Source organism: Peromyscus leucopus, chromosome 3, assembly GCF_004664715.2.
Source record: "Peromyscus leucopus breed LL Stock chromosome 3, UCI_PerLeu_2.1, whole genome shotgun sequence".
Classification (NCBI taxonomy): domain Eukaryota; kingdom Metazoa; phylum Chordata; class Mammalia; order Rodentia; family Cricetidae; genus Peromyscus; species Peromyscus leucopus.
In genome coordinates, this window is record NC_051065.1 from 57609936 (window position 1) to 57634872 (window position 24937).

General features: G+C 41.0%; 1 protein-coding gene across 2 annotated transcripts in view; it reads left to right on the top strand.

Moving 5' to 3' along the window:
* The window catches only part of Tmem209 (transmembrane protein 209), a 34732-nt gene extending 10700 nt beyond the window's left edge, over positions 1 to 24032 (top strand). For both annotated transcript variants that reach the window (XM_028866178.2, XM_028866177.2), the window contains exons 7-15: positions 1296 to 1471; positions 2372 to 2443; positions 9268 to 9364; positions 10826 to 10951; positions 13808 to 13905; positions 15511 to 15625; positions 15981 to 16078; positions 18023 to 18096; positions 23387 to 24032. In XM_028866178.2, coding sequence (XP_028722011.1) covers positions 1296 to 1471; positions 2372 to 2443; positions 9268 to 9364; positions 10826 to 10951; positions 13808 to 13905; positions 15511 to 15625; positions 15981 to 16078; positions 18023 to 18096; positions 23387 to 23441 — 911 coding nt within the window. In that variant the 3' untranslated portion in view covers positions 23442 to 24032. The remainder of the gene's footprint in view (positions 1 to 1295; positions 1472 to 2371; positions 2444 to 9267; positions 9365 to 10825; positions 10952 to 13807; positions 13906 to 15510; positions 15626 to 15980; positions 16079 to 18022; positions 18097 to 23386) is intronic.
* Positions 24033 to 24937: the final 905 nt, after the last annotated feature.

Genomic DNA, 24937 nt, shown 5'->3' on the forward strand with positions numbered 1-24937 from the left:
TAGCTTCTCTCAAATATGCTTGATTTTGTTGTTGTTGTTGTTTGTTTGTTTGTTTGTTTGTTTGTTTGTTTCAAGACAGGGTTTCTCTGTGTAGCTTTGGAGCCTGTCCTGGATCTCGCTCTGTAGACCAGGCTGGCCTCAAACTCAGAGATCCGCCTGGCTCTGCCTCCGAGTGCTGGGATTAAAGGTGTGCACCACCACCACTACCTGGCTACCTCAGTGATGTTAAACCCACTTTTTCAAAGTTGATCTAACAGTTCAATTATCTGAAATTCTTGGAGACTAAATTCCTCCACTTTTGCAATTGATTTTTATGCTTGGGGGTCTCATTTGCTAGTAATTTGTATGATTTTTGTTATATACTTTTCAGTTTTAGCAGTTTTGTGTATTCTTGGCAGGCTGGATGGAAACCTTGCCTCAGACTCTGAAAGAATAAGCCCTTCATAAGTACACTTGTTACTGAGGACTCATGTGTCAGCTGTGCTACATGCTGGTGGAAGAGAAGTCATTCCTGCTGTAAAGAGCTTAGCTTTTCTTGGGGAGTGCAGACTGACTAATCCTTAAGTGCAGTAAGGGCCTTAAGAGGAGGCCCTGGTGGCAAGGGGCTCCTAGATGGCAGTTCTTAAATTTCACAGGTAGTTTTAATCAACACAGGAATTACTACAGGGTACCATGGGAAACACAATTTGTATAGCCTGGAGTTGAGAAAGGCTTTTTAACAGTGCTGCTGTTAACTCTGTTCAGAGGAGCTTCCAAACATTTGGTCTTCCTGATCATTATCTGTCTTAGGGAATAACAAGCTTAATTTTACAACAGAAAGAAACAAGACACTTCCAACCATTCATAATTCTTAGGCCTCTTATGTTGGTAGTGCTTAGTAATATTCTTTTATGTTCTTTTTCATATCTAACCAGTGAGCTCCAAAGAGAAGACAGTGTTGGGGGCCAGGGGAGATGCTTCTGGGTTTGTCTTCTGACTCCTTGAGTATTGTGGGCAGTGCTTGTCTTCTGGTTCCTTGAGTACTGTGGGGAGTACTTGTCTTCTGGTTCCTTGAGTACTGTGGGGAGTACTTGTCTTCTGACTCCTTGAGTACTGTGGGGAGTACTTGTCTTCTGATACCTTGAGTACTGTGGGCAGTGCTTGTCTTCTGATACCTTGAGTACTGTGGGCAGCGCTTGTCTTCTGACCCTTGAGTACTGTCAGAAGTTTCCTAGTCCCTAGATACCCAGTGTCCCTGAGTTACTGCTACATAAGAAGTTATTGGGAAAACTAAAACTCTTCATTTTTCACTGCAGGGAGCCCAGACTCCACCTCCCCTTCCAGCAGCCCCACCTTCTGGAATTACAGTCGTTCCGTGGGGGACTATGCACAAACCTTAAAGAAGTTTCAGTATCAGCTGGCCTGTAGGTCTCAGGCCCCATGTGCTAACAAAGATGAAGCTGATCTCAGTTCTAAGCAAGCTGCAGAAGAGGTAAAGGGAAAATACAAATGATTTCATATATTATGATTTTCAGATTGCTAGAAAATAGTTTATCTCTAGAAAACTTTTTTCCTATGATCTTCACTTTTACTGGTTAGAAATATAAATTACATTCATTTGTGGAGTAGCTTTTGTCATTGAAATTTTTACAGTTGATGATACATAGTTGACTAAACTGTCCTGCCTAAAATACCTTTCTCTGATCATTAGAAAAAGGTTCTCAACAGCTAGGTATTAACTCAGTTGTAGAGTGCCTATTGTGTAGCGTATACAAGGCACTATGGTTCATCCTTAGCACTGCACCAAATAAAAGATAAAAAATTCTCGGGGCTGGATTGATGGCTCAGCAGTTAAGAGCACTGGCTGCCCTTCCAGAGGACCCTGGTTTAGTTCCCAGCACCCACACGGCAGCTCACAGCTGTCTGTAACTCCAGTTCCAGAGATCTGACATCCTCAACACAGACATACGTGAGGCAAAACACCAATGCACATAAAGTAAAAATAAAGAATTTAAAAATTCTCAGTGTGCCAGACAATTGCTTTTAAAATATGTGTATTTGTCAGTCTGCTCTTCATCCATTTAATATTAGATATGGGGTTTTATATTTTTACTTTGTGCTTGAAAGCAAAACACACAGACACTCTAACCTACCAGAATAAAGAATTTCTCTGTGTTGTTTTGGTGCCTGTCCTGGATCTTGCTCTATAGGCCTCAAACTCATAGAGATCTGCCTGGCTCTGCCTCCCACCGCCGCCTGGCTAGAATAAGGGACTTTTAAAGACATATTCGTTCATGAACAACAACCCTGAGTTTGTACTAAGAAAATTACTAAATGCTAATTAAATGAATATTAGTGTATCTGATGGGCCTTTTTTTTCCCTTTTAAACAGGTCTGGGCAAGAGTGACAATGAATAGACAGCTTCTTGACCACATGGATTCATGGACAGCCAAGTTTAGAAATGTAAGTTGTAGGCTGGAGTGATGGTTCAGCCGTTAAGAGCACTGGCTGCTCTTCCAGAGGACCCAGGTTCAATTCCCATCATCCAAATGGTGACTCACAACCACCTATAATTCTAGTTCCAGGAGATCTGATGCCCTCTTTTGATCTCCATGGGCACCAGACATACATACATTCTGGTAGACATATATACATGCATATGAACACACACATAAAATTAAAATAAATAAATCTTTTTTTTAATTCTTATTAATTTTTTATTATTTAAAACAATTTTTAACTTTCAATAAATTTTGATCATAATCTTCCTCTCCCGCAAGTCCTTCCTGAAGTTCTTTCTCAAAAAACAAACAGAAAACTAATACAACAACAAAACCAAGGAAATAAGATAAAATACCACCCCAAACAAAACACCAACTGTACCCGAATAAAAACACACAGACAAACTGTGGAGTCTATTATACATTGGTCAACTACTTTTTTTGTTTCGTTTTTATTTAGTTATTTATTTATTTTTCTATTATCAGCTTAATACAGTACAAATTCTTATCTTAATAGTGAAATGTTTCCTTGAGGCTTGCCCAGTGATTGAGTAAAGCCAAAACTTATTATAAGCCACAGTCATCCTAGGGTCCTCCCTGCTATGTAGCCTCCCTGGTTCTGTGGGTTGCAGTCTGATTGTCCTTTGCTTTATATCTAGTGTCCACTTATGAGTAAGTACATACCGTGTTTGTCCTTCTGAGTCTGGGTTACCTCACTCAGGATGATATTTTCTAGTTCCATCCATTTGCCTGCAAATTTCATGCTGTCATTGTTTTTCTCTGCTGAGTAGTACTCCATTGTGTATATGTGCCACATTTTCTTAATCCATTCTTCAGTTGACGAGCATCTAGGTTGTTTCCAGGTTCTGGCTATTACGAATAATGCTGCTATGAACATAGTTGAGCATGTATCTTTGTGGCATTGAGCCTTTCTTGGATATATGCCCAAGAGTGGTATGGCTGGATCTTGAGGTAGATCGATTCCCAATTTTCTGAGAAACCGCCATACTGATTTCCACAGTGGTTGTACAAGTTTGCACTCCCACCAACAGTGGAGTGTTCCCTTTGCTCCGAATCCTCTCCAACATAGACTGTCATTAGTGTTTTTGATCATAATCATTCTGATAGGTGTACGGTGGTATCTCAGAGTCGTTTTGATTTGTATTTCTCTGACGATTAAAGATGTTGAGCATTTCTTTAAATGTCTTTCAGCCATTTGAGATTCTTCTTTTGAAAATTCTCTATTTAGCTCTTTAGCCCAATTTTTAATTGAATTGTTCAGTATTTTGAATCTAGTTTCTTGAGTTCTTTATATACTTTGGAGATCAGTCCTCTGTCAGATGTGGGATTGGTGAAGATCTTTCCCCATTCTCTAGGCTGTTGTTTTGTCTTATTGACCATGTCCTTTGCCCTACAAAAGCTTCTCAGTTTCAAGAGGTCCCATTTATTTATTTATTTATTTATTTATTTTTGGTTTTTCGAGACAGGGTTTCTCTGTGTAGCTTTGCGCCTTTCCTGGAGCTCACTTGGTAGCCCAGGCTGGCCTCGAACTCACAGAGATCCGCCTGGCTCTGCCTCCCGAGTGCTGGGATTAAAGGCGTGAGCCACCACCGCCCGGCCATGCGCCACCACTGCCCGGCCGAGGTCCCATTTATTAATTGTTGTTCTCAGTGTCTGTGCTGCTGGTGTTATATTTAGGAAGTGATCTCCTGTGCCAATGCATTCAAGAGTACTTCCTACTTTCTCTTCTATCAAGTTTAGTGTAACTGGATTTATGTTGAGGTCTTTGATCCACTTGGACTTGAGTTTTGTGCATGGTGACAGATATGGATCTATTTGTAATCTTTTACGTATTGACATCCAGTTATGCCAGCACCATTTGTTGAAGATGCTTTCTCTTTTCCATTGTATAGTTTTGGCTTCTTTGTCAAAAATCAGGTGTTCATATGTGTATGGATTAATGTCAGGATCTTCAATTCGATTCCATTGGTCTGTATGTTGGTTTTTATGTCAGTACCAAGCTGTTTTTATTACTATAGCTCTATAGTAGAGCTTGAGGTCAAGGATGGTGATGCCTCCAGAGGTTGCTTTATTATACAGGATTTTTTTTTTTTTTTTTTTTTTTTTTTTTTTTTTTTTAGCTATCCTGGGTCTTTTGTTTTTCCATATTTGAAGTTGAGTATTTTTCTTTCCAAGTCTGTGAAGAATTGTGTTGGGATTTTGATGGGGATTGCATTGAATGTGTAGATTGCTTTTGGTAAGATTGCCATTTTTGTTAGGTCCTTTATTTCTTTCTTAAGTTTCAGTCTGATAGATCTGTCTTTTGGTGAGAGTGGTATGTTGAAATCTCCCACTACTAATGTGTTGGGTTTGATGTGTGATTTAAGCTTTAGTAATGTTTCTTTTATGATTGTGGGTGCCTTTGTATTTGGGGCATGAGTGTTCAGAATCAAGACTTCATCTTGGTGGGATTTTTCCTGTGATAAATATGTAATGTCCATCCTGATCTCTTTCAACTGATTTTAGTTTGAAGTCTATTTTATTAGATATTAGGATAGCTATACAAGCTTGCTTCTTAGGTCCATTTGCTTGGAAATCCTTTTCCCAGCCCTTTACTCTGAGGTAGTGTCTGTCTTTGAAGTTAAGGTGTGTTTCTTGTATGCAGCAGAGGGATGGATCCTGTTTTCTTATCTAATGATTGTTAATTCTTGTTTTTTTTTTGTTTGTTTGTTTTTGGTTTTTTTTTTTTTTTTTTTTTTTGTGGTAGTGTTGCGTTTTCCTTCTTTGGTATTTGTTGGTGTGGGATTATCTATTGCCTGAGTTTTCATGGATGTGTTTAGCTTCTTTAGGTTGCATTTTTCCTTCTAGTGCTTTTGTAGGGCTGGATTTGTGGATAGGTATTGTTTAAATCTGGTTTTATCCTGGAATATTTTCTTTACTCCACCTATGGTGATCGAGAGTTTTGCTGGGTATAATAGTCTGGGTTGGCATCCATGGTCTCTTAGTGTCTGCATGAGATTTGTCCAGGACCTTCTAGCTTTCATAGTCTCTATTGAGAAGTCTGGTGTTATTCTGATGGGTTTGCCTTTATATGTTACTTGGCCTTTTTCCTTTGTGGCTCTTAATATTTTTTCTTTGTTCTGTATGTTTAGTGTTTTGATTATTATGTGGCAAGGGGACTTTTTTCAGTGTTCTGTAAGCTTCTTGTATCTTCATAGGTATTTCTTTCTTTAGGTTAGGAAAGTTTTCTTCTGTGATTTTGTTGAATATATTTTCTTTGCCTTTGAGTTGGTATTCTTCTCCTTCTATCCCTATTATTCTTAGGTTTGGTCTTTTCATGGTGTCCCAAATTTCTTGTACATTTTGTGTTATGACTTTTTTTATCTTTAGTGTTTTCTTTGACTGACGAATCTATTTTCTCTATTGTGTCTTCAACATCAGAGATTCTCTGTTCCATCTCTTGCATTCGGTTAGTTATGCTTGCTTCTGTAAAGTTCCTGTTCGTTTAGTCAGAATTTCTATTTCCAGCATTCCCTCAGTTTGTGTTTTCTTCATTGTCTCAATTTCAATTTTCAAATCTTGAACTGTTTCCTTCTTCTGTTTAATTACTTTTTCTTGGCTTTCTTTGATTTCTTCCAATTTTTTATTTGTTTTTTCTTCCATTTCTTTAAGGGAATTTTTTATTTCCTCTTTAAGGGAGTTTTTAATTTCCTCTTTAAGGGCCTCTATCATCTTCTTAAAGTCATTTTTAGGATTGATTTCTTCTGTTTCTTCTGCCTTGGTATGTTCAGGTCTTGCAGGTGTAGAATCACTAGGTTCTGATGTTGTCATATAGGTCTTTATGTTGTTGCCTGTATTTTTGCACTGGCGTCTACTCATCTCTTCCTCTGCTCGGTGTAGGCAGTGTCTGTGTCTGAAGGTGCCTCTCTTGTTCTAATTGTTAGTCTTAGTCCACTAGGAGTTCTTGGTCAAATCGGTGCTGTTGGGCTCTGTTTTTCTGGGATTAGCTTAGTCCAGTTAGTGTTAATGGGTTCTGTCTCAGGGACCAGTTGTTCCCAGTTGGTGTAGGGTGGGCTTATGGCTCCAGTGGTTGTTAGGTTCGTAGGGGTTGGTTTTGGTTTTGTTGTTGTTGTTGTTGTTTGTTTTGTTTTTGGTCGGGGAGCAGGGAAAGGTAGCTGTCTGGTCCCTGGGACTCTGATGGGTGGGGCCTAGGAGCTAGAGACGTGATCTGCCAGTCCGGAGATGGGGTCTTGCCTGTTCCCAGTCGGTGTAGGGTAGGCTTATGATTCTGGTCTCTCTCTCACACACACACACACACACACACACAATTTAAAAAAAAAGGAAGAAATATAAGTTGTAAGTTGTGTCTTGTGCCAGTTGCTGGACAATATCAGACTATCAACTGAGGTTATTCATGAGAATGTTAGAATTAACTGTTAAAAATGACTGTGCACGCCTTTAATCCCAGCACTGGGGAGGCAGAGCCAGGGGGATCTCTGAGTTCTGGTCTACAGAGCAAGATCCAAAAACCCTGTCTCACAAAAAACAAAAAAGTGATGGTGCACATAGGGATGAGAGGACAGTCCCCTCTGTCAGAACTGACTGTTCAAGGTGCACATAGGGATGAGAGGACTGTCCCCTCTGTCAGAACTGACTGTTCAAGTTACACACATACAGGGTACAGAAGACTGTCACCTCACAGCTTCTGCTTTCTTGGGATTGTATATTCCTTTCCGTGTTTAACCAGTGTAGTTAGAGAAAATAAAGGAACAGCATGTTTTTAAGTTCTTCCCTTCCCCAAATTTTCAATTTTATTTCCCAAAAAGATTTTCTGTCAGTACATTACATACCTAGAATTGTGAGGAGACAAGAAGGTGACCCTGGGAAAACTCTGGTGTGCTGGATGCTACTGAGTATTCGTGCAGTTTCCTTCCCTCCCTAGACAAGAATCCCCCCACTGTGTACACCGACTCCCCCACAGGCATGCTGGCTTCTCGGGTTTCTTCTCTCATTCTCAGAGTGTCTGTGAGTCCTGGGTTCTGTGTCAGACTAACTCCCCCTCCATGGCTTGGAAGAATTTTGTTTTATTATTACACTTTAAGGTATCAAGAGGGAGAGGTAGCTAGCCAGGTATGGTGGCACATGCATATAATACATTCTAAGGCCACTGAGGCAAGAGTGTGAGAGTTTAAGACTAGCTTGGGCTATATCACGGGCCATTGTTTCAAGAAAAAAAAAAATACAAGAAAATAAATAAATAAATAAATGCAATATTTTGAGTCCAGTACCATCATTCTCAGTCAGAATTTCTGGGGATGAGACCTGTATCTCTTTTAACTAGGCAGTTTTGCTAGCACCAAAGAGTAGATAGCGAGTTGTTTGCATGTAATAATGTTAGAACCTCTGTTAGAATGGACTGTTCAAGGTGCACACATACAGGAATGAGTAAGTGACAGGATGTCCTCGGAACTGTACATTGTTATACTTCCATTACAAGCAGACTGAAATGCTAGCATTTAAAATGAAAAGACTTGACAGGCTTTCAGGAGCTGGAGAGATGGGTTAGCAGCTGTGAGCATGGATGCTCTTGCAGAGGACCTGGGTCTGCTCCCAAGGACCCATGTCAGGCAGCTTACATCACCTGTAGCTGCAGCTGAGAGGCTTCCAGTGCCTCTGGCTTGAGTGAGCCCCTCTACGCACATGCGCGCGCACACACACACACACACACACACACACACACACAGAGAGACAACTAAAAATAAAATAATATAAAAAAGAAAGGGGCTTTCAATTTTCAAAGGTTTTCTGATTCAAACTTCTTATAAGGAATTGTGAATTTGTATTTCGTCTGGAACATTTTCATCCTTTCATAGTGAAACAAAAGCTTAGGAACAAAAGTAGTGGTCAGGGTCACTGCAAATACAGAGAACAGTAACACACAAACGTAACAGACACAGATTCCCTTTGTGTGACCTTTTCACACCTCCAAATTAGTTTGATACTAGCCATGGAAAGGGGGATTTGAAATCCCCAATCTTTACAATATTACCTTTAAATACTGTAATAGTTACAAACTGCTTTTAAGTATAATAAATCTATTTGTCTGCAGCTAGTCATGGGCAAGCCTATAATGAGTTAATCAGTTACCCTAGTTTGAAAACTATTTTACTGATTATAAACCAGTATAAGTGGTATGGTAAGATGTGAGTAATTACCTCTAGAAATGTAGACTGATGGTCGGTCATGTTTCCTTTCAGTCAAGAATAACCATCAGAAAGTAGTTTGTTTTGGAGACACGTCTTATAATGTAGCTCTGGCTGATGTGGTACTTGATGTATGTGTGTGTGTGTGTGTGTGTGTGTGTGTGTGTGTGTGTGTGTGTATGTATGTATGTATGTATATGTGTATGTATGTATGTATGTATATATATGTGTGTGTATGTATGTATGCCAGCTGGTCTCAAGCTTCTCACAGTCCTCCTGCCTCACCTCCCAAGCACTCAGATTACAGGCATGAGTTACTATGTCCATCTTAAAAACAGAAATGTAGGAAAAAGAATTGATATCTAGTTGAAAGTTTCACATTGTCTGAAATGAAAAGCGTATATGACTTAAGAATGTAACTTGATTTGTGTGTGGTAGCATATCTGTGCTCTCAGCATCACCAGGTTTTATGATTCTGTTAGTCAAGTGGAAGACAAAAAGTTGCCTGAAAAAGGAAAAAAGTAATGATTTGAGCAACACTTTGGAATGGTAACTACAGAAGCTATTCTTCATTCCTTCCTAGTGGATCAATGAGACAATATTAGTGCCACTTGTGCAAGAGATCGAGTCTGTCAGCACTCAGATGAGACGGATGGGCTGTCCTGAGCTACAGATAGGAGGTATGTGAAGCAGAACTCTGTCTGGGGTTTACTCCAGGAAATGAGTTCAGTGGAAAATGGCTTCTTGTAATGGGCTGTGCAACATCTTCCGTTGTCTTCAGGTGAAGAAGGAAACGTTTGTAATTGTTTTTTAAATATAGCAGCTTTATTTGAGGTATGCTTACCTTCTGTACCATTTGCCTGTTGAAAGTGGACAGTCCATAGGTTTGGCTTGAACCCTCCATCACCCCAGCTAATTTTATACTGTCTCATCACCCACACCCTTCAGCAGTCCCTGTCCTTTCCACACACTCCCTCGGCCGTTTGCAAGCCCTAGCCTGTTCCCGTCTCTGCAGACAGGCCTGTCAGGGTAGTTCATGTTAGTGGTGCCACTCAGCGTGTGGTCCTTTGTGACTGATGTCTTTCACGGGAAATAATGTTTTTAAGTTTCATCCATGTACTTTATTTCTTTTTATGCCCAACTAATACTCAAAATGCATCTTTTACATTTTATTACCCATTCTGGCCTGGAAAGATGACTCAGTATTAAGAGCACATAGTGCTCTGACAGAGGACCTGGGTTCAGTTTCCAGTCCTCACCAACCACCTGAAACTCCAGCTCCAAGAGACCTGACACCTCTGGTTCCCATGGGCACCTACACTGCTGTGCTCTTTACACAGACACAGAAATACGAATGGTTAAAAATCATTGAAAAATAAGGGCCAGAAAGGTGCTCTTGTGCTCTTCCAGAAGACCAGGCTCAATTCCTATCACCTCCATGGCAGCTCACAATCAAATGTATCTCCAGTTCCTGAGGATCTGACATCCTCTTCAGCCTTAGATGGCACCAAGTATATACATGTAGGCAAGACATCTTTAAAATATAAAGTAAGGGCCGGGCGGTGGTGGTGCACGACTTTAATCCCAGCACTCGGGAGGCAGAGCCAGGTGGATCTCTGTGAGTTCGAGGCCAGCCTGGACTACAGAGTGAGTTCCGGGAAAGGCGCAAAACTACAGAGAAACCCTGTCTCGAAAAACCAAAAAAAAAAAAAAAAAAAAAAAAAAAAAAATTATAAAGTAAATCTTTTAAGAAAGATTAATTCTTGCTCCCCTTTATTCTTTCAACAAATCCTGAGTATTACAATGTGCCGGGTACTGTTTTAGGCATTGGGATGGCGTAGCCCTATAAAACAATGACTGAAGCCCCTGCCTTTGTTGGGCTCTTTCTAATAGATGAGACAGACAAGAATGGTAGAAGAAAATAATTAGTGCTCGGACAGAAACACAGCATAGGGGTAGTTACTCATCTTTGTGCTGAGAAGAGGGTGAAATGTGAGCTAGAGTATCAAGAAGACATCCCCCACTTGTGTGAAACTTTGACGGCATTAAGGAGCCAGCTATTTGAAAACAGGCAAAGGAAAACTTTGAAGTTCACTGCAAGTCTCTGTGGTGAGGAATTTGTGTTCTTTGTGTTTTAACAGAGGCGAGTGTTACCAGCTTGAAGCAAGCTGCCCTGGTCAAAGCTCCTCTCATCCCAACTCTGAATGCAATTGTGCAGTATTTAGACCTAACACCAAATCAGGAGTACTTGTTTGAAAGAATCAAAGGTAACTTGATTTGAAGAGGAAAAATGAAAGCTCTTTTGCAATATTAGGATTTTTTAAATGAAAGATAACAAGGAAAAACATATTTTGAAAAAGTAAAAATGTAATTATGGCCTTGTATTTTATAAGTATATATTTAAGCACGGGTTAATTAAGGCTTATACTTGAACAACTTTTCAGTTACCTATTTAGCGCACTAAGAACTGTCAGAAGACTATCCCTGAGTATTTTAATTATTTTTATTCTGTGTAAGAAACGTAAGTATGAGTCAACAGCTGCACTCATCTTCTACTCCTAACACTACCAAGGACTGGGTGCCACTGTGGTTTTCTTTGTAATTGGATGCTAATCTGATTCTTGTAATTTTTGTGATTTCCATTTAATTCGTGGTTTCTGTTATGTGCTTAGGATGGGGGTAGGTGGGATCTGAGGAAACTGACCTGGAATCAGGAAGGTCAGCCTCCCAAGCCCGCCCATCTACTCTCTTCATTATACCTCTCCTCTTAGAGAACAATTTATAAAGTTAGAATTACTTTTCATTTGGACAGACTGTAAAATGTTCCTTTGTTAAAGCAAGTTTTAAAAATGGTATTTCAGTATTCAAAATTTTCAGACATTTTAACTGGAAAGTGTTAGAGTCCTCTGCCTTAACCCATGCTTGGATTCAGTCTTAGGAATAAGCATTTTTTCATGACTTTGTAGAAACTTAGCACATACGGAGAATTTTAAGTGTACATGGAACACTACATGGAACTCCATGATAGAGAACGTATCTGATTGCTTACTCAATGCCCAGCACCTCAAACAAACAAACAAACAAACAAAAACCCTCCCACAGCCTTCTTCTAAACATCAGGCAGTTCAGACATCTCTCTGCTCAGGCCACCTGCCCTGTATTACTTTCTCCCTTCTGTTTGAATGAGGAAGTCCTGGGTTTGCTGTCAGTCAGGGCCATCCCATTTGTAAAGCTCCTCAGTGGATGGTCTTTCAGTTGTCCGCTCATCTGTAATGTTTTCTTTTTTTTTTTTTTTTTTTTTTTTTTTTTTGGTTTTTTTTTTTTTTCGAGACAGGGTTTCTCTGTGTAGCTTTGCGCTTTTCCTGGAGTTCACTTGGTAGCCCAGGCTGGCCTCGAACTCACAGAGATCCGCCTGGCTCTGCCTCCCGAGTGCTGGGATTAAAGGCGTGCGCCACCACGCCCGGCCCAATGTTTTCTTTTTTAATGACTTATTGTTATTTCATGTGCAATGGTGTTTTGCCTGCATGAATGTTATAAGGGTATCAGATTCCCTGGAACTGGAGCTACAGACAGTTGTGAGCTGCCATGAGGGTGCTGGGAATTGAACTCAGGAACTCTGGAAGAGCAGCCGGTGCTCTTAACCACTGAACCATCTCTCCAGCCCCATAATGTTTCCTTAGTGTATCTCTAAAACATAAGGCTATACAATGCTACCATACTGTTAGCACATATTAGCTATCATACCTCACATTTGTAATATTTCCCTTATTTTATGAAACATCCGGTGTGTGTCTACCATCTCAGGAAATATATAATCCTGTTTTAAATACTGTTTGTTTGAAGCAGGATTCAAATACTATCATGTATTATGATAAATTAATCTGTTTCTTTTAAGTTGTAGTTTTCCTGTCCATCCTTTTTTTTTTTTTTTTTAATCTTTACAAGGTATTTATTGAAAGACATAGATTGTTGTCTTACAGAGTTGGGATGTGTGAATATATCCATGGTATAGTTTATAGAACTTCTGTTCTCTATATTTCCTATAGATTCAGATTCAGATATTTTGATAGTGTTGGCTTTGTTGATAGTGTACATATAAATTGAAAATATGTATATGAGGTATCATCAAAATACAAAAATATTGAATGCTTTATTTTGTTTGTTTTTTGTTTTTGTTGTTGGTGGTGGTGGTTTTTTGGTTTTTTGAGACAGAGTTTCTCTGTGTAACAGCTGTGGCTGTTCTGGAACTCACTCTGTAGACTAGATTAGCCTTGAACTCACAGAGATCCGCCTGCCTCTGACTCCAAGTGCTAGGATTAAGGGCGTGCGCCACCACCTCCAGGCTATAATGAAAGTCATGCCACTTAAAGTGAACCGACGTGGTTCCCCATATTTGATTCTCCCTCCATGTATATACATACACACAAGTTTTTGAGAGTCCATCGTAGACATCATTACTTTTCTGTAGCTGGAATATTTCTCCAGTCTCGCCCGGCCCCAAGGTCCCACAGCTGCTTATAAAATAATCATGCAGAGGCTTAATATTAATTGCCAATTGCATGGCCTATGGCAGGCTTCTTGCTAGCTAGCTCTTATATCTTGACTCATCTCTATTATCTAAGTTGCCATGTGGCCATGGCTTACCGGTAATTTCACATCTTGCTTCTCCTGGTGGTGCTGGCTCTTGCCCCCCTGCCTTTCTTCTGTTTCTCTCTTCAATTTCCTGCCTAGCTATACTTGTCATAGGCTAAACGGCTTTATTTATCAACCAATCAGAGCAGCACATTCATAGCGTCCAGAAAGACATCCCACAGCACGTTTCAGCATATGTTTTGCTAAGAACATGGCTTTACATACCTGCAATGCAGTTCTCCACAATTAAAAAATTCTGTTAGCAGCCCATATAAGACATTCTAACTGTGCAGTCATATTTCAGAATTACCCGATTCTTTGTAGCGATGTTAACTTTTATATCTTATGTTCCTTTTGGGGGATATTCTGGTAAGTTTTTACAACAGTGTGCTTTACTACTGTAATCTTCTAGCTTTCCTTTCTCTTTTTGGTTTGTTTTTTCTTTTTTTAAAATATGTCTCAGCATTTTAATTTTGACTTCTTTTGCACAGAACTTTCTCAGGGAGGCTGTATGAGTTCGTTCCGGTGGAACAGAGGCGGAGACTTCAAAGGGCGCAAGTGGGATACAGACCTGCCCACTGATGCTGCTGTACGGACGGCTTCCTTTATTGTTCTGTTTCCATGCTTTCATTCTCCCTTACAAAGTATTAGAAAGGATTTGGGCACTAAGGAAAATCATGACTAGAGTACCATCAGCCTCTTGCCCAGCCACTGTGAAGACTGTCTGCCCCGTCAAGTGGTGCTGCTGGTTCAGGTCCCTGAAGACGGCTGAGGAACACTTGTGCCGTTGATGTGTTCTGCTCCCTTTTCACTTTTGTGACATTTAAGCACTTTTCGTTATTACGTATCATCATTTAACTGTTGATAAAGTGATGATGGGAAAGAATTTGTTTTTCTGTGTTAAAGAATATTATGACACATTCTTTCTTATGTGGGATTATTATTTTAGGAAAGATTGCTACCATCATATTTAGCAAATCAAAGGGCTTTAAAGTTTATGTTTTTCAAAATTGTGGGATTTTTTGAATTAACTATTTACATGAAAATTAATTTTTGATGTTGATATTCAAATTGAGAATTGAATGTATGCAGATTTCCTTGGTTTGCTGGCAACTGCATGATTGCAAATTCTCTACTTAAAATAAGGAGTCAGGTCAAATATAGGCCTGTTATCCCTACTACTTTAAAAGCTGAGGCAGAAAGATGGCAAGTTCCCATCCAGGCCTGCTTAAGCTGCTACAGAGTAAGATCAAGGCCAACCTGAATAACTTAATGAGACCTTGTATCAAAATAAAAAAAGGCTAAGTGTATAAATCTGTGACAGAACATTTGTCTAGTGTGTTTGAGACTCTGGGTACAGTCTCGAAATACATGCGTGTGCACACACACACACACACACATACATTCATGCATCCACACAAGGGTGAGGGAGAAATTCAAAGAGGGAGGAGGAATGTTCTGCTTTCCTGAATTGCTATAAAAAAAAATGATGAAGTAAGTTTGGTGTTTAAATTGTCCCCTCCATATGCCACACCCACCCCTCATGTTGGAGCTTTTAATCCTTTCCTTTTAAAATTTGGAAGGGAAAGCTTCCCATTAAAAGATTAAGTTGATATGATAGCAAATATATTTTTTTTTAATTTGTGTGAAATTTTCTAGGGGGTGCTGGAGATCTCAGCCAGGGGCAGGCGCTCGACCCACTGGAGTGGATTGTTTGAACTATAAGCTTAGCCTTAATTATCAGCACACTAAATTCTTTTGTGATTTAAGTAAATTTCTTTTCTTTATAAAAAGTAATTTTTAGCCGGGCGGTGGTGGCGCACGCCTTTAATCCCAGCACTCGGGAGGCAGAGCCAGGCGGATCTCTGTGAGTTCGAGGCCAGCCTGGGCTACCAAGTGAGTTCCAGGAAAAGGCGCAAAGCTACACAGAGAAACCCTGTCTCGAAAAACCAAAAAAAAAAAAAAAGTAATTTTTAGCCAAATTTAATTTGGGAGGCAGAGACAGTCGGATCTCTATGAGTTTGAGGCCAGCCTGGTCTACAGATTGAATTCCAGGACAGCCAGAGCTACACAGAGAAATCCTGTCTCAAAAAAACAAAGAAAAAGGTTTTTTTTTTATCTGTGCAGATGTTTTCAAAGCCATGAATCTGTGCTAGATTGCCATTCTAACTTTGCACAACTGTTTTCTCCTCAGATCATCATGCATGTGTTTTGCACCTACCTTGACTCCAGACTACCTCCACACCCTAAGTACCCCGATGGGAAAACATTCACTTCTCAACACTTTGTTCAGACACCAAATAAACCAGGTACTGCCTCCTAAAAAGAACTCGGTGAAATTTTCACCTGAAATTCCTTTATGGTTTGTGTTGGGGTTTTTGTTTAGTTTGGTTGGTTTGGGTTTTGGGGGGGAGGGGTTGTTGTTTTGTTGTTGTTGTTGTTTGGGGTTGTTGTTTTTGGTTTTTTTGTTTGGTTGGTTTTGGTTTTTGAGACAGGCTTTCTCTGTGTAGCCCTGGCTGTCCTGGAACTCAGTCTGTAGATCAAGGCTGGCCTCGAACTCACAGAGATCCTCCTGCCTCTGTCTCCTGAGTGCTGGGATTAAAGGCATGCCACACTGCTGCTGGCCATGGTTTAGTTATTTAACATGCCATATTTTCTTTACAGATGTCACCAATGAAAATGTGTTTTGTATTTACCAGAGTGCAGTCAACCCTCCACATTATGAGCTAATCTATCAGCGCCATGTTTACAATCTTCCAAAGGTATTTCTTTTCAATTCTGGGGATTGAACTCAGGACTCCGTATACTGGGCAGGCAGGCGTTCTACCACGGAGCTGAGTCCCGAACCCTAAAGAACTTGCTGCTAGGGAATGTCACGATGGCATTTTGATAACGTTTTAAAAATTGAATCTGTTTATTTTTGAGTCAGGGTCTCACTTTGTAACCCAGACTGGCCTAAAGTTTTCAGTAATCTTAACACCAGCGTCTCAAGTGCTGTGCCTGTGTGTGTGAGAGAGACAATACACGGTTTTGTGTTCTGTGCACTGTGAATACAACATTTTAACTTGGGGGTGTAAAGAAAACCACTCATTGAGAAGCTGCCGCCGCTGCGACTGGCCATTTTGTCAGGTTACCTTCCGAATATTTCCTTTGGGGCTTTCTGTTGTTTGTGTTTTGTATGAAACAGGGTCTCACTAGCTCTGGTTGTCCTAGAACTCACTCTGTGTACCAGGCTGGCCTCAAACACACAGAGATCCTCCTGCTTCTGCCTCCTGAGTGCTGGGATTAGAGATGTACACCATTTTCTCAGCTCTTTCTGGTTTTGTTTTGTGTTTTGGGGGGCTAGGTGTTTTTTGTTTGTTTGTTTTATGGTTTTTCAAGGCTGTTTCTCTGTGTAACAGTCCTGTCTGTCCTAAAACTCGCTTTGTAGACCAGTCTGGCCTCAGACCTTTCTATTTTTTTTTTTTTTTTTAATCATCTTTATATTGACTGCAATTTCTTTTTGTTGATTTTCAGTTTGGATTGGGGGTGGGGGTGGGGGGGCGGGGGGGGGCGGGGAAGGATCTCAACATGTAGCCCAGGCTGGCTTCTAATGCTCAGTCCTGCCTGCCTCAGTTTCCCGATGACTCGGATTTCAGGCAGACGCCTCCATACACAGCTGTTGGCAATAATTACACAGTGAGATCTCCATCAGATCCTAGCAGACACAATAATCTCACTTCTTTCTGGCTTATTAATTTTCCTGTGGTAAGTGCGTAAGTATTGTGAGCCTTTGAGATTGCTGTCACTACCCATGCCCACCCCTTGTTTTTGTATGAAAGAAAACCACTACCTTGTAAATTCAGGTATCCTCAGATTCCTGAGCAAACACCCAAAGTCAAGGAAAATTTGATCTAGCAATAGAGGGATTTTGTAGCCCAACACTTACATATAGTAGTTGGATTTCAGCCGGGCAGTAGTGGCGCACGCCTTTAATCCTAGCACTTGGGAGGCAGAGCCAGGCGGATCTCTGTGAGTTCAAGGCCAGCCTGTTCTACAGAGCGAGATCCAGAACAGCCAGGGATACAGAGAAACCCTGTCTCAAAAAAAAAAATTTGGATTTTAGAGCCAGCAAAACATTGCCTAGCTGTCCCTTAGCAGTAAAATCATTTAATATGTTCTTTACATACTAAAAGCATACTGCAGTGTATTCTGAAGTATAACTAAGAGCTATGTGAGTCCGACCACTCTCGTTACTGTGTTCACTTGGAGGATGGAACATGTTTTATGTGCCATGTGTGTCAACATCAGAAATGCTTTCTTCATTCCACATTTCACCACATTGGTTCTGCATGTGTGAGACCCCACCCAGTCTGCCAACTTTCTGTTCATATTTCAAGTCTGTCTTACACTTTTGCATTTCAGAAGCCATTTCCTGCCTCTGCAGTCAAGGTTGGAGGCTTCTCTGTACCTCTGGCATCCTGCTGCTCCCTGTCACCCTCCCTGTCGCCTGTCATTCTGCCTGCACTGCCAGGCCTTTCCTGCTCCAGATTCAGCCCTGTGTTCTGGATCCTTTCTGTCTCGCCGCAGTAGTTTTGTGTAGTGAATGAATACAACTCTGAATTATGGAAAATTCTGAACCGATGGATACACACTGTAAGATCTGCATTTGCCTATATAACTGAATCTTTTTAGTTTAAATCTTACTGTTTTTGTCTTGATTCTAGGGCAGAAATAACATGTTTCATACATTGTTGATGTTCCTGTACATCATAAAGACCAAAGAGTCAGGAATGCTTGGGTAGGTATTTATGATTTTAAAGTTGTTCTTAATGTAGTTAGAGTTTCTTTCCGTGTTAAGATTCTGCAGGAGGCAGGCAGCACATATACCAGATTTGTGGACAGAATTTTCGATCAGTGTCTAGTCCACTGAGGCTTCAGAACTTCCGTTTCCCTGTTGGTAAAGTCAGTTGGATGCCATCCAGTCGGCTTTATTGTTGTGTCCCCTGGGGAACATCTCTGAAATAGATAAAAATCAGACTCTTGCCACTTGAAGATATAAAAGCAGAAACTTGGAATCTGCTTTCCAAGCTATTCCATTTTAGACACAAAGCACTCCGCAAAAATCTGTATACTTCCAAAGGGCCTACTCTGTACCCACTCCAAAATATTGCTAATTGGGATGAAAAATAGTCTGTTGAAGTTGTTTATGAAATCAGTAATGAGCTCACATTATTTACAAATTCAAAATTACTGTATTGTCATGTTGATGATTCAGTGCTTTAGTATTTCAAATACTGTTTGAAATAAGTGGACCACTCCCATGGCTGAGGAAATCTGGTAATATATGATTTGGGAGTCTGGAAACTTAGCTTCTGGGGTCCAGCTGTCATAACAAGGACCTAAAATTAATGAAATGTCAAGGGAAATGCTTGGTTCAGAGGACATCTGTGGCTGGTTCCACTCTGGTGGGCATGCCTCTGAGAAAAAGGTTGTGTTTAAATGTGCTGTTCATAATTTAGAAATTAGACATGTTCCAGAATGTGCTGCCAGCACCGCAGCCATGGGCACGTGTGCCACTAAATACTTAGAGCATGACTTGTCTGAGCTGAGACACCCTAGAAGGCAAAATGAGCATCAGACTTCACTAAAAGAAGCAGTTGTCTGCTACATGAGTTCTGTGCTGTTCACATCCTGAGCGCTGCTTTGGATGTGGCTGTGTAGGAATCTGCTGGAATGTGGAGGCAGTATGACGAGGCGTCGTGCTTACCTCTTAGGGAATGCACTGCCTTAATGCAAGCAAAGCTCTGTTCCAAATGTATTTATGACATGTCAAAGATTAAAGCAGCCGTGAGCAGAAACTCTTAACGCTTCTCTGTTTGGTGAGGAGAGCATAGACCCCAAGGTACATGTGTGGAGGTCAGAGGACAGCGTGGAGGAGTCAGTTCACCCCACCACATGGGTCCCCTGGATTAAGTTCAGGTCCTCAGGCTTGGCAGCAGGGACCTTACCCACTGAGCCCTCTCCCCAGCCCTTTATTCACTTCTTGCATCATATTGTTTAATATAAGAAAGATTGAATAGAAAAAATCATTGTGTAAAGCATCTAAACTAAGAAGGTTTTTCATTATTTTTCAATTGCAAAAATAATCCATGCTGAATGTAGAAATACTGAAATGGCATAACAGTGCACACCAGAAGATGAAAATAACTGTCAGCTCAGCCTTTCCTTCCTCTAACAAGGTGCCCAGTGTCAGGGTTTCACTATCCAGACTAATTCGAAAATGAGCTTGTATCTTCCACTTGTTTAAAAATGAATTACACCCAAACTTATGCTGTTTGAGCTGACTTTTAATTTTATGACGTGTCTTAGGCATTTGTCAGTATCACTAAGTACATATTTTTTTTCTAAAATTTCTAGTTAGGCTTCATTATAAATATATGTATGCATATATAGACTGGAATATGAAATTTGCAACAAGTGTTATTGTTAATATACAGAAATCACTGTTGAAACTGGGGATGGTTCAGTGGTTAAGAGCCCTGGGTGCCCTTGCAGAGGTCCCTGGTTAAATTCCCAGCACCTTCCTGGTGGCTCACAGTTGTTTAACTCCAGTTCCAGGGGATCTGACACCCTGTTCTGACCTCCACAGGCACTATATGCACACAGTACACATACACACACAGTGCACATACACAGTACACATACACACACAGTACACATACACAGTAAACACACACACAGTACACATACACACAGTGCACGTACACAGTACACATACACAGTACACATACACACACAGTACACATACACACACAGTGCACATACACAGTACACATACACACACAGTACACATACACAGTAAACACACACACACAGTACACATACACACAGTGCACGTACACAGTACACATACACACACAGTACACATACACAGTACGCATACACAGTACACATACACACACAGTACACATACACACATGCAGACACAACACTCGGACAGAGAAAAAATTAAAGTTTAAATACCAAAAAAAAAAAAGGTTGATTTTGCTTGGTGTTTCTGAAAGGCTGGAGTTTTGTTTGTTTGAGAAGGGTTTCTCTGTGTAGCCCTGGCTTGCCTGGCCTTGACCTCAGAGAGCCATCTGCCTCTGCCTCCATAGCACTTAGATCAAAGGTGTGCACTGCCGTGCCTGGCCCCTGAAAGGCTGTGTCCATGGGACAGTGAATTCAGTGGAAAATATTTTAAATACCTAGTGAGTTTTTAGCTTGTGAGGACTTAGGTTGTTTGGTCAGTTTTGACAGTTCTGAGCAGTGAACCCAGGGCTTCATTCATGCTGAGTATTCTACTGAGCTGTATCCCCAGCATGGACTTTTAATGTTTTAGAAGAATTCGTTTTGAGTCTGTGTCTCATATATCACATACTGTCCTTGAATTCCCAAACTTGCTGCTTCCAACTCCAGAGTTCTTGAATTACTAGGTGAGCACCACCATGCCCAGCTTCCCAATCTGGAATGTATACTGAAGTGTGTGTGTGTGTGTATGTACACTCATGCACCCTTGAGCACACTCATGGATGCCAGAGGACATTGGGTGTGTCTTCTATTGCAGTCTGAAATTGTTCTTTTCCCCTAAATATCCATATTGATATTTTGATGTAATAATTGATTGGTTTTGATAACATAAAACTCAAGAACTTTACTGGGTGGGAGGTGGCACACGCCTTTGATCTCAGTGCTCAGGAGACAGAGGCAGGAGGATGAATCTCTGTGAGTTCAAGATCAACCTAGTCCATAGAGTGAGTTCCAGGAGAGCCAGGGCTACACAAAAACTGTCTCGAAAAACCCAAAGAAGAAAAAAAAAAAAAAAAAGGAAAAAAACCTCAAGAACTTTATTGAGCAGTAATTTAAGGCCAAAAAGAATTCATATAAGTTTAAAAATGCTTAGTTCCCCTTGTTATTTATGTGTGCTGGGTATTGAACCCAAAGTAGGCAATTTCTCTACCACTCAGCCCCTAAATTTTTATTTATTTTTTCATTTTTAAGGCGTACGCCACCACTGCCTGGCTAAATTTTTAATTTTTTTTTACTTCTTGTTTGTTTACATGTGTATGTATGTGTGGTATGTGTGCATGTGTCTGTGTGTGTTCACATATGTGTATGTGGGTATGTGTAGAGACCAGAAGTTGATGTTGTGTGTCTTCCTCCATTATTCTATGTATTAGGGTTTCACCACTTGAACCTAGAGCTCAGCAATTTGGCTGGGCTAACTAACCAGCTTGCCCAGGGTTTGCCCTGTCCACACTGGGGTTACAGAAAGACTGCCATGCCCAATTGGGATTTACGGGAATGCTGAGGATCTGAACTCTGGTCTTCACGATTACAGAAAGGGCTTTACCCACTGAACCATCTCTTCATCCTCCCTTGTATTTTTTTTTAACCAAGGAAGAAAAAAAAAAAAAACTTTAAAAGTATTAATATTTTTCAGCTGTCTTAGAAATTAAAAGCACTTGCTGCTTTTCCAGAGAACCCGAGTTCAGTTCCCAGAACCCACACAGCAGCTCACAATGCTTCAGGGGATCTAACACCCTATCCCACCTCCCCAAGGACTAGCAAACATGGTGTATACACACAAAAATAAAGCAATAAACCTTTAAAAATGCTTTTAAAAACTAGCAGATAGTTGAGGCCAGGTGTGGTGGAATATATCTGTAATCCAGCATTGGAGGCTGAGGCAGGAGGCAGGAGAGATGTGATTTTTTTATTTTTTTATTTTATTTTATTTTATTTGGATACAGGGTTTCTCTGTGTAGCCCTGGCTGCCCTCAGACTCACAGAGATCCACCCTTCTCTGCCTCCCATCTGCTGGGATTAAAGGTGTGCGCCACTACCACCTAGCTGAGGATTGTAAATTTAAGCTGTATAGTGAGTTCCAGGCCAACACAGGCTACACAGTTAAGACTCTGTCTTAAAAAAAAAAAAAAAAAAAAAAAAAAACCTACCATCCTATGGTAGAATGACTTCAGTAAAGCCTGGGGCAGAAAGCTGATGACTGAAATGAACAGTCCCTGTTTCCCAAAGACAGCCACTTCAGGTTTTTGAAACCACACGTCATTGTCGTGACTAACAGAAGCATTGCAGCCCTCCAGCACTTCAGGTTGGCCACAGCAGCTTTCGGACTGGGATTTTTGTTTGTTTTGTTTTTTTTCGAGACAGGGTTTCTCTGTGTAATTTTGGTGCCTGTCCTGGATCTCGCTCTGTAGACCAGGCTGGCCTCGAACTCCCAGAGATCCACCTGGCTCTGCCTCCCGAGTGCTGGGATTAAAGGCGAGCGCCACCACCGCCCGGCGGGTGGTCTGGATTTTGTAGCCTTTTTCTCCCTTATACTCAATATGGTCACACTGTGCTGGAATATATTTGTCTTTCTGCTGTATGCATTATGGCATAGGTTAAGATTATGATTAATGCACATATACAAACTTACAGGATAGTCCCCTGTAACATGGCTCTTATGTTTGAATACTGGTCGCCACTTGGTAGAACTATTTGGGAAGGATTAGGAGATGTGGCCTTGTTGGAGGCAGTGTGTCACTGAGGGCTGGCTTTGAGGCTGCCTGCCTGCAGCCTTGCTCCCTGCCATGACGACCATGGACTCTTAATCCTCTGAAATGCTTTCTTTTGTAAGCTGCCTTAGTCATGGTATCTTTTTATTGTTATTATTTGAGACAGAGTTTCTCTGTGTAGTCTTGGCTGTTCTGGATCTCCCTCTGTAGCCCAGGCTGCCCTCTAACTCACAGAGATCTGCCTGCCTGTGCCTCCCAAGTGCTGGGATTAAAGGCGTGCGCCGCCACCTCCCAGCTGAAAAATTAATTTTCAGCACCCTATAAACTTCTTTTTTCTAAACCTAGCTTTTAAACACAGTTACTAGAGTCGCCACCATGATTGACCTCACCTGCTGGGCTGTGATGGCTCCGCTGAGTCACCTCCACTGTCACCAGTTAAAGAGATGTCCCTCCTGTTGTTGACTTTATTAGAATCAGACCTTGGTACTCAGGTGAGCAATTCTGCTAAAACTGTTTTTTCTTTCTTTGTAGGAGAGTTAATCTTGGGCTCTCTGGTGTGAATATTTTATGGATTTTTGGAGAGTAGTTCATCATTTAATCCCAAACATTTGGATTTTGACTCTAATTGGCCTGGAAGAAGTTGAAGCTGAGCATCTCCGAGGAAGCGCCTCTTCTGAAATAGGATGTGTGCTTTGCAGACTTGTTAGATGTAACAAGAACGAGCTATTAGGAAGCTTCTTCTGACATAACAACGCCTGTGTCTTCTACCCCACGAACTTTGATTCCATTGGATGACTCTAAAACTGCAGCCCCAGGATGTGAACTGGTGCAGTCCCCTTGACTCAGTGAGGCCAGGACGCCTCTCCACTGTAACCCCAGGGAGAACCAGCACTTGACAAACTGTATTTCCTTGTTGTGTAGGAGTGTCAGTACTCACAGTGAACCTTGCTAGTTTTCTTTGTTGTGTCTCTAGATTTCCCCAGTGTTCTACAAGTCAGCCTAAAGCTGAAATGAATTTCTCAGTGATGTAGTAATTAATCCTGCTGAGCCGTCTCCCCAGCCCCCATTGGTTTTTTAATATTAAAAGAGATTTGATAATATTGGCATCTTGAAAGGTCACACTTGCATTAAATTTAGCTGATAAAATTAAACTTTCGGGTTTTAGTTAAATGTCTAAGGACGTCAAGAAAACTGTTACTACTTCGATTAGCACCTCTTTCTTGCCCACTGGGGCAAGAGGGCATGCATGTGTGCAGGTGCCTGTCTGTGTGTTTGTGTCTGTCTGTCTGTCTCTATCTCTGTGTGTCTGTGTGCTGGGGCCTGAACCTGGGTCCATTCTACCACTCCCTTCTTTAAGATCCCAGTGATGGCCTTCCCATTTGTGGTTTTTCGGTGGAGGAGAGGACTGCCTCTCCATCTTTTCTTCCTATATGTAGATGAAGTAATTAGTGGTCACACGGGTCTTTAAAGATGGCTTCCATCACCTGTGTTTAAACAGGTGACGGGTGCATCCCATTTTGTGTAGTTTGGATTTCTTTCAAAAGTCAGAGGGTTGACCTGAGCTTCAAAGGTGATGCCATTGCTCTCCATCGGCGTCTCCCCTTGCCTGCCCTCCCCTCTCTCATGGTCTGCGTTAGTCTGCAGGCCATGTTCAGCCTGGACTCTTCCCTCTGCCAGCCTTCTCCCTTAAAGCTAAAATTTTCTCCATACTTGAAAAAGAAAGGAAGGAAGGAAGGAGCTCTCACCAGCTGCACTCGATAAGTGTTAGCACCCCAATAAGAAACTGTCACTTAACTCGCTGAACCTAAGGACATATTACAGTGTAAATCTGTGAGTTTGAGAGAGATTGAAGGTACCGTGGGATCAGCTGCTGTACTCTAAAGAGACAACTGCGTAGACTGTTCTAAAAGCTCCAGAGAATTTGAACTGCATGAAACACCACCAACCTTTTATTTTATTGTGACCATCAAAAAATACAATATAGTAAATATATGTAAAAATACTTGACTGTAAAAAGAAAAGTTGTCTACATACTTAGTGTGGGTTGCTATAGAGTTCTTATAGCAACTTCTTTACAAGTGT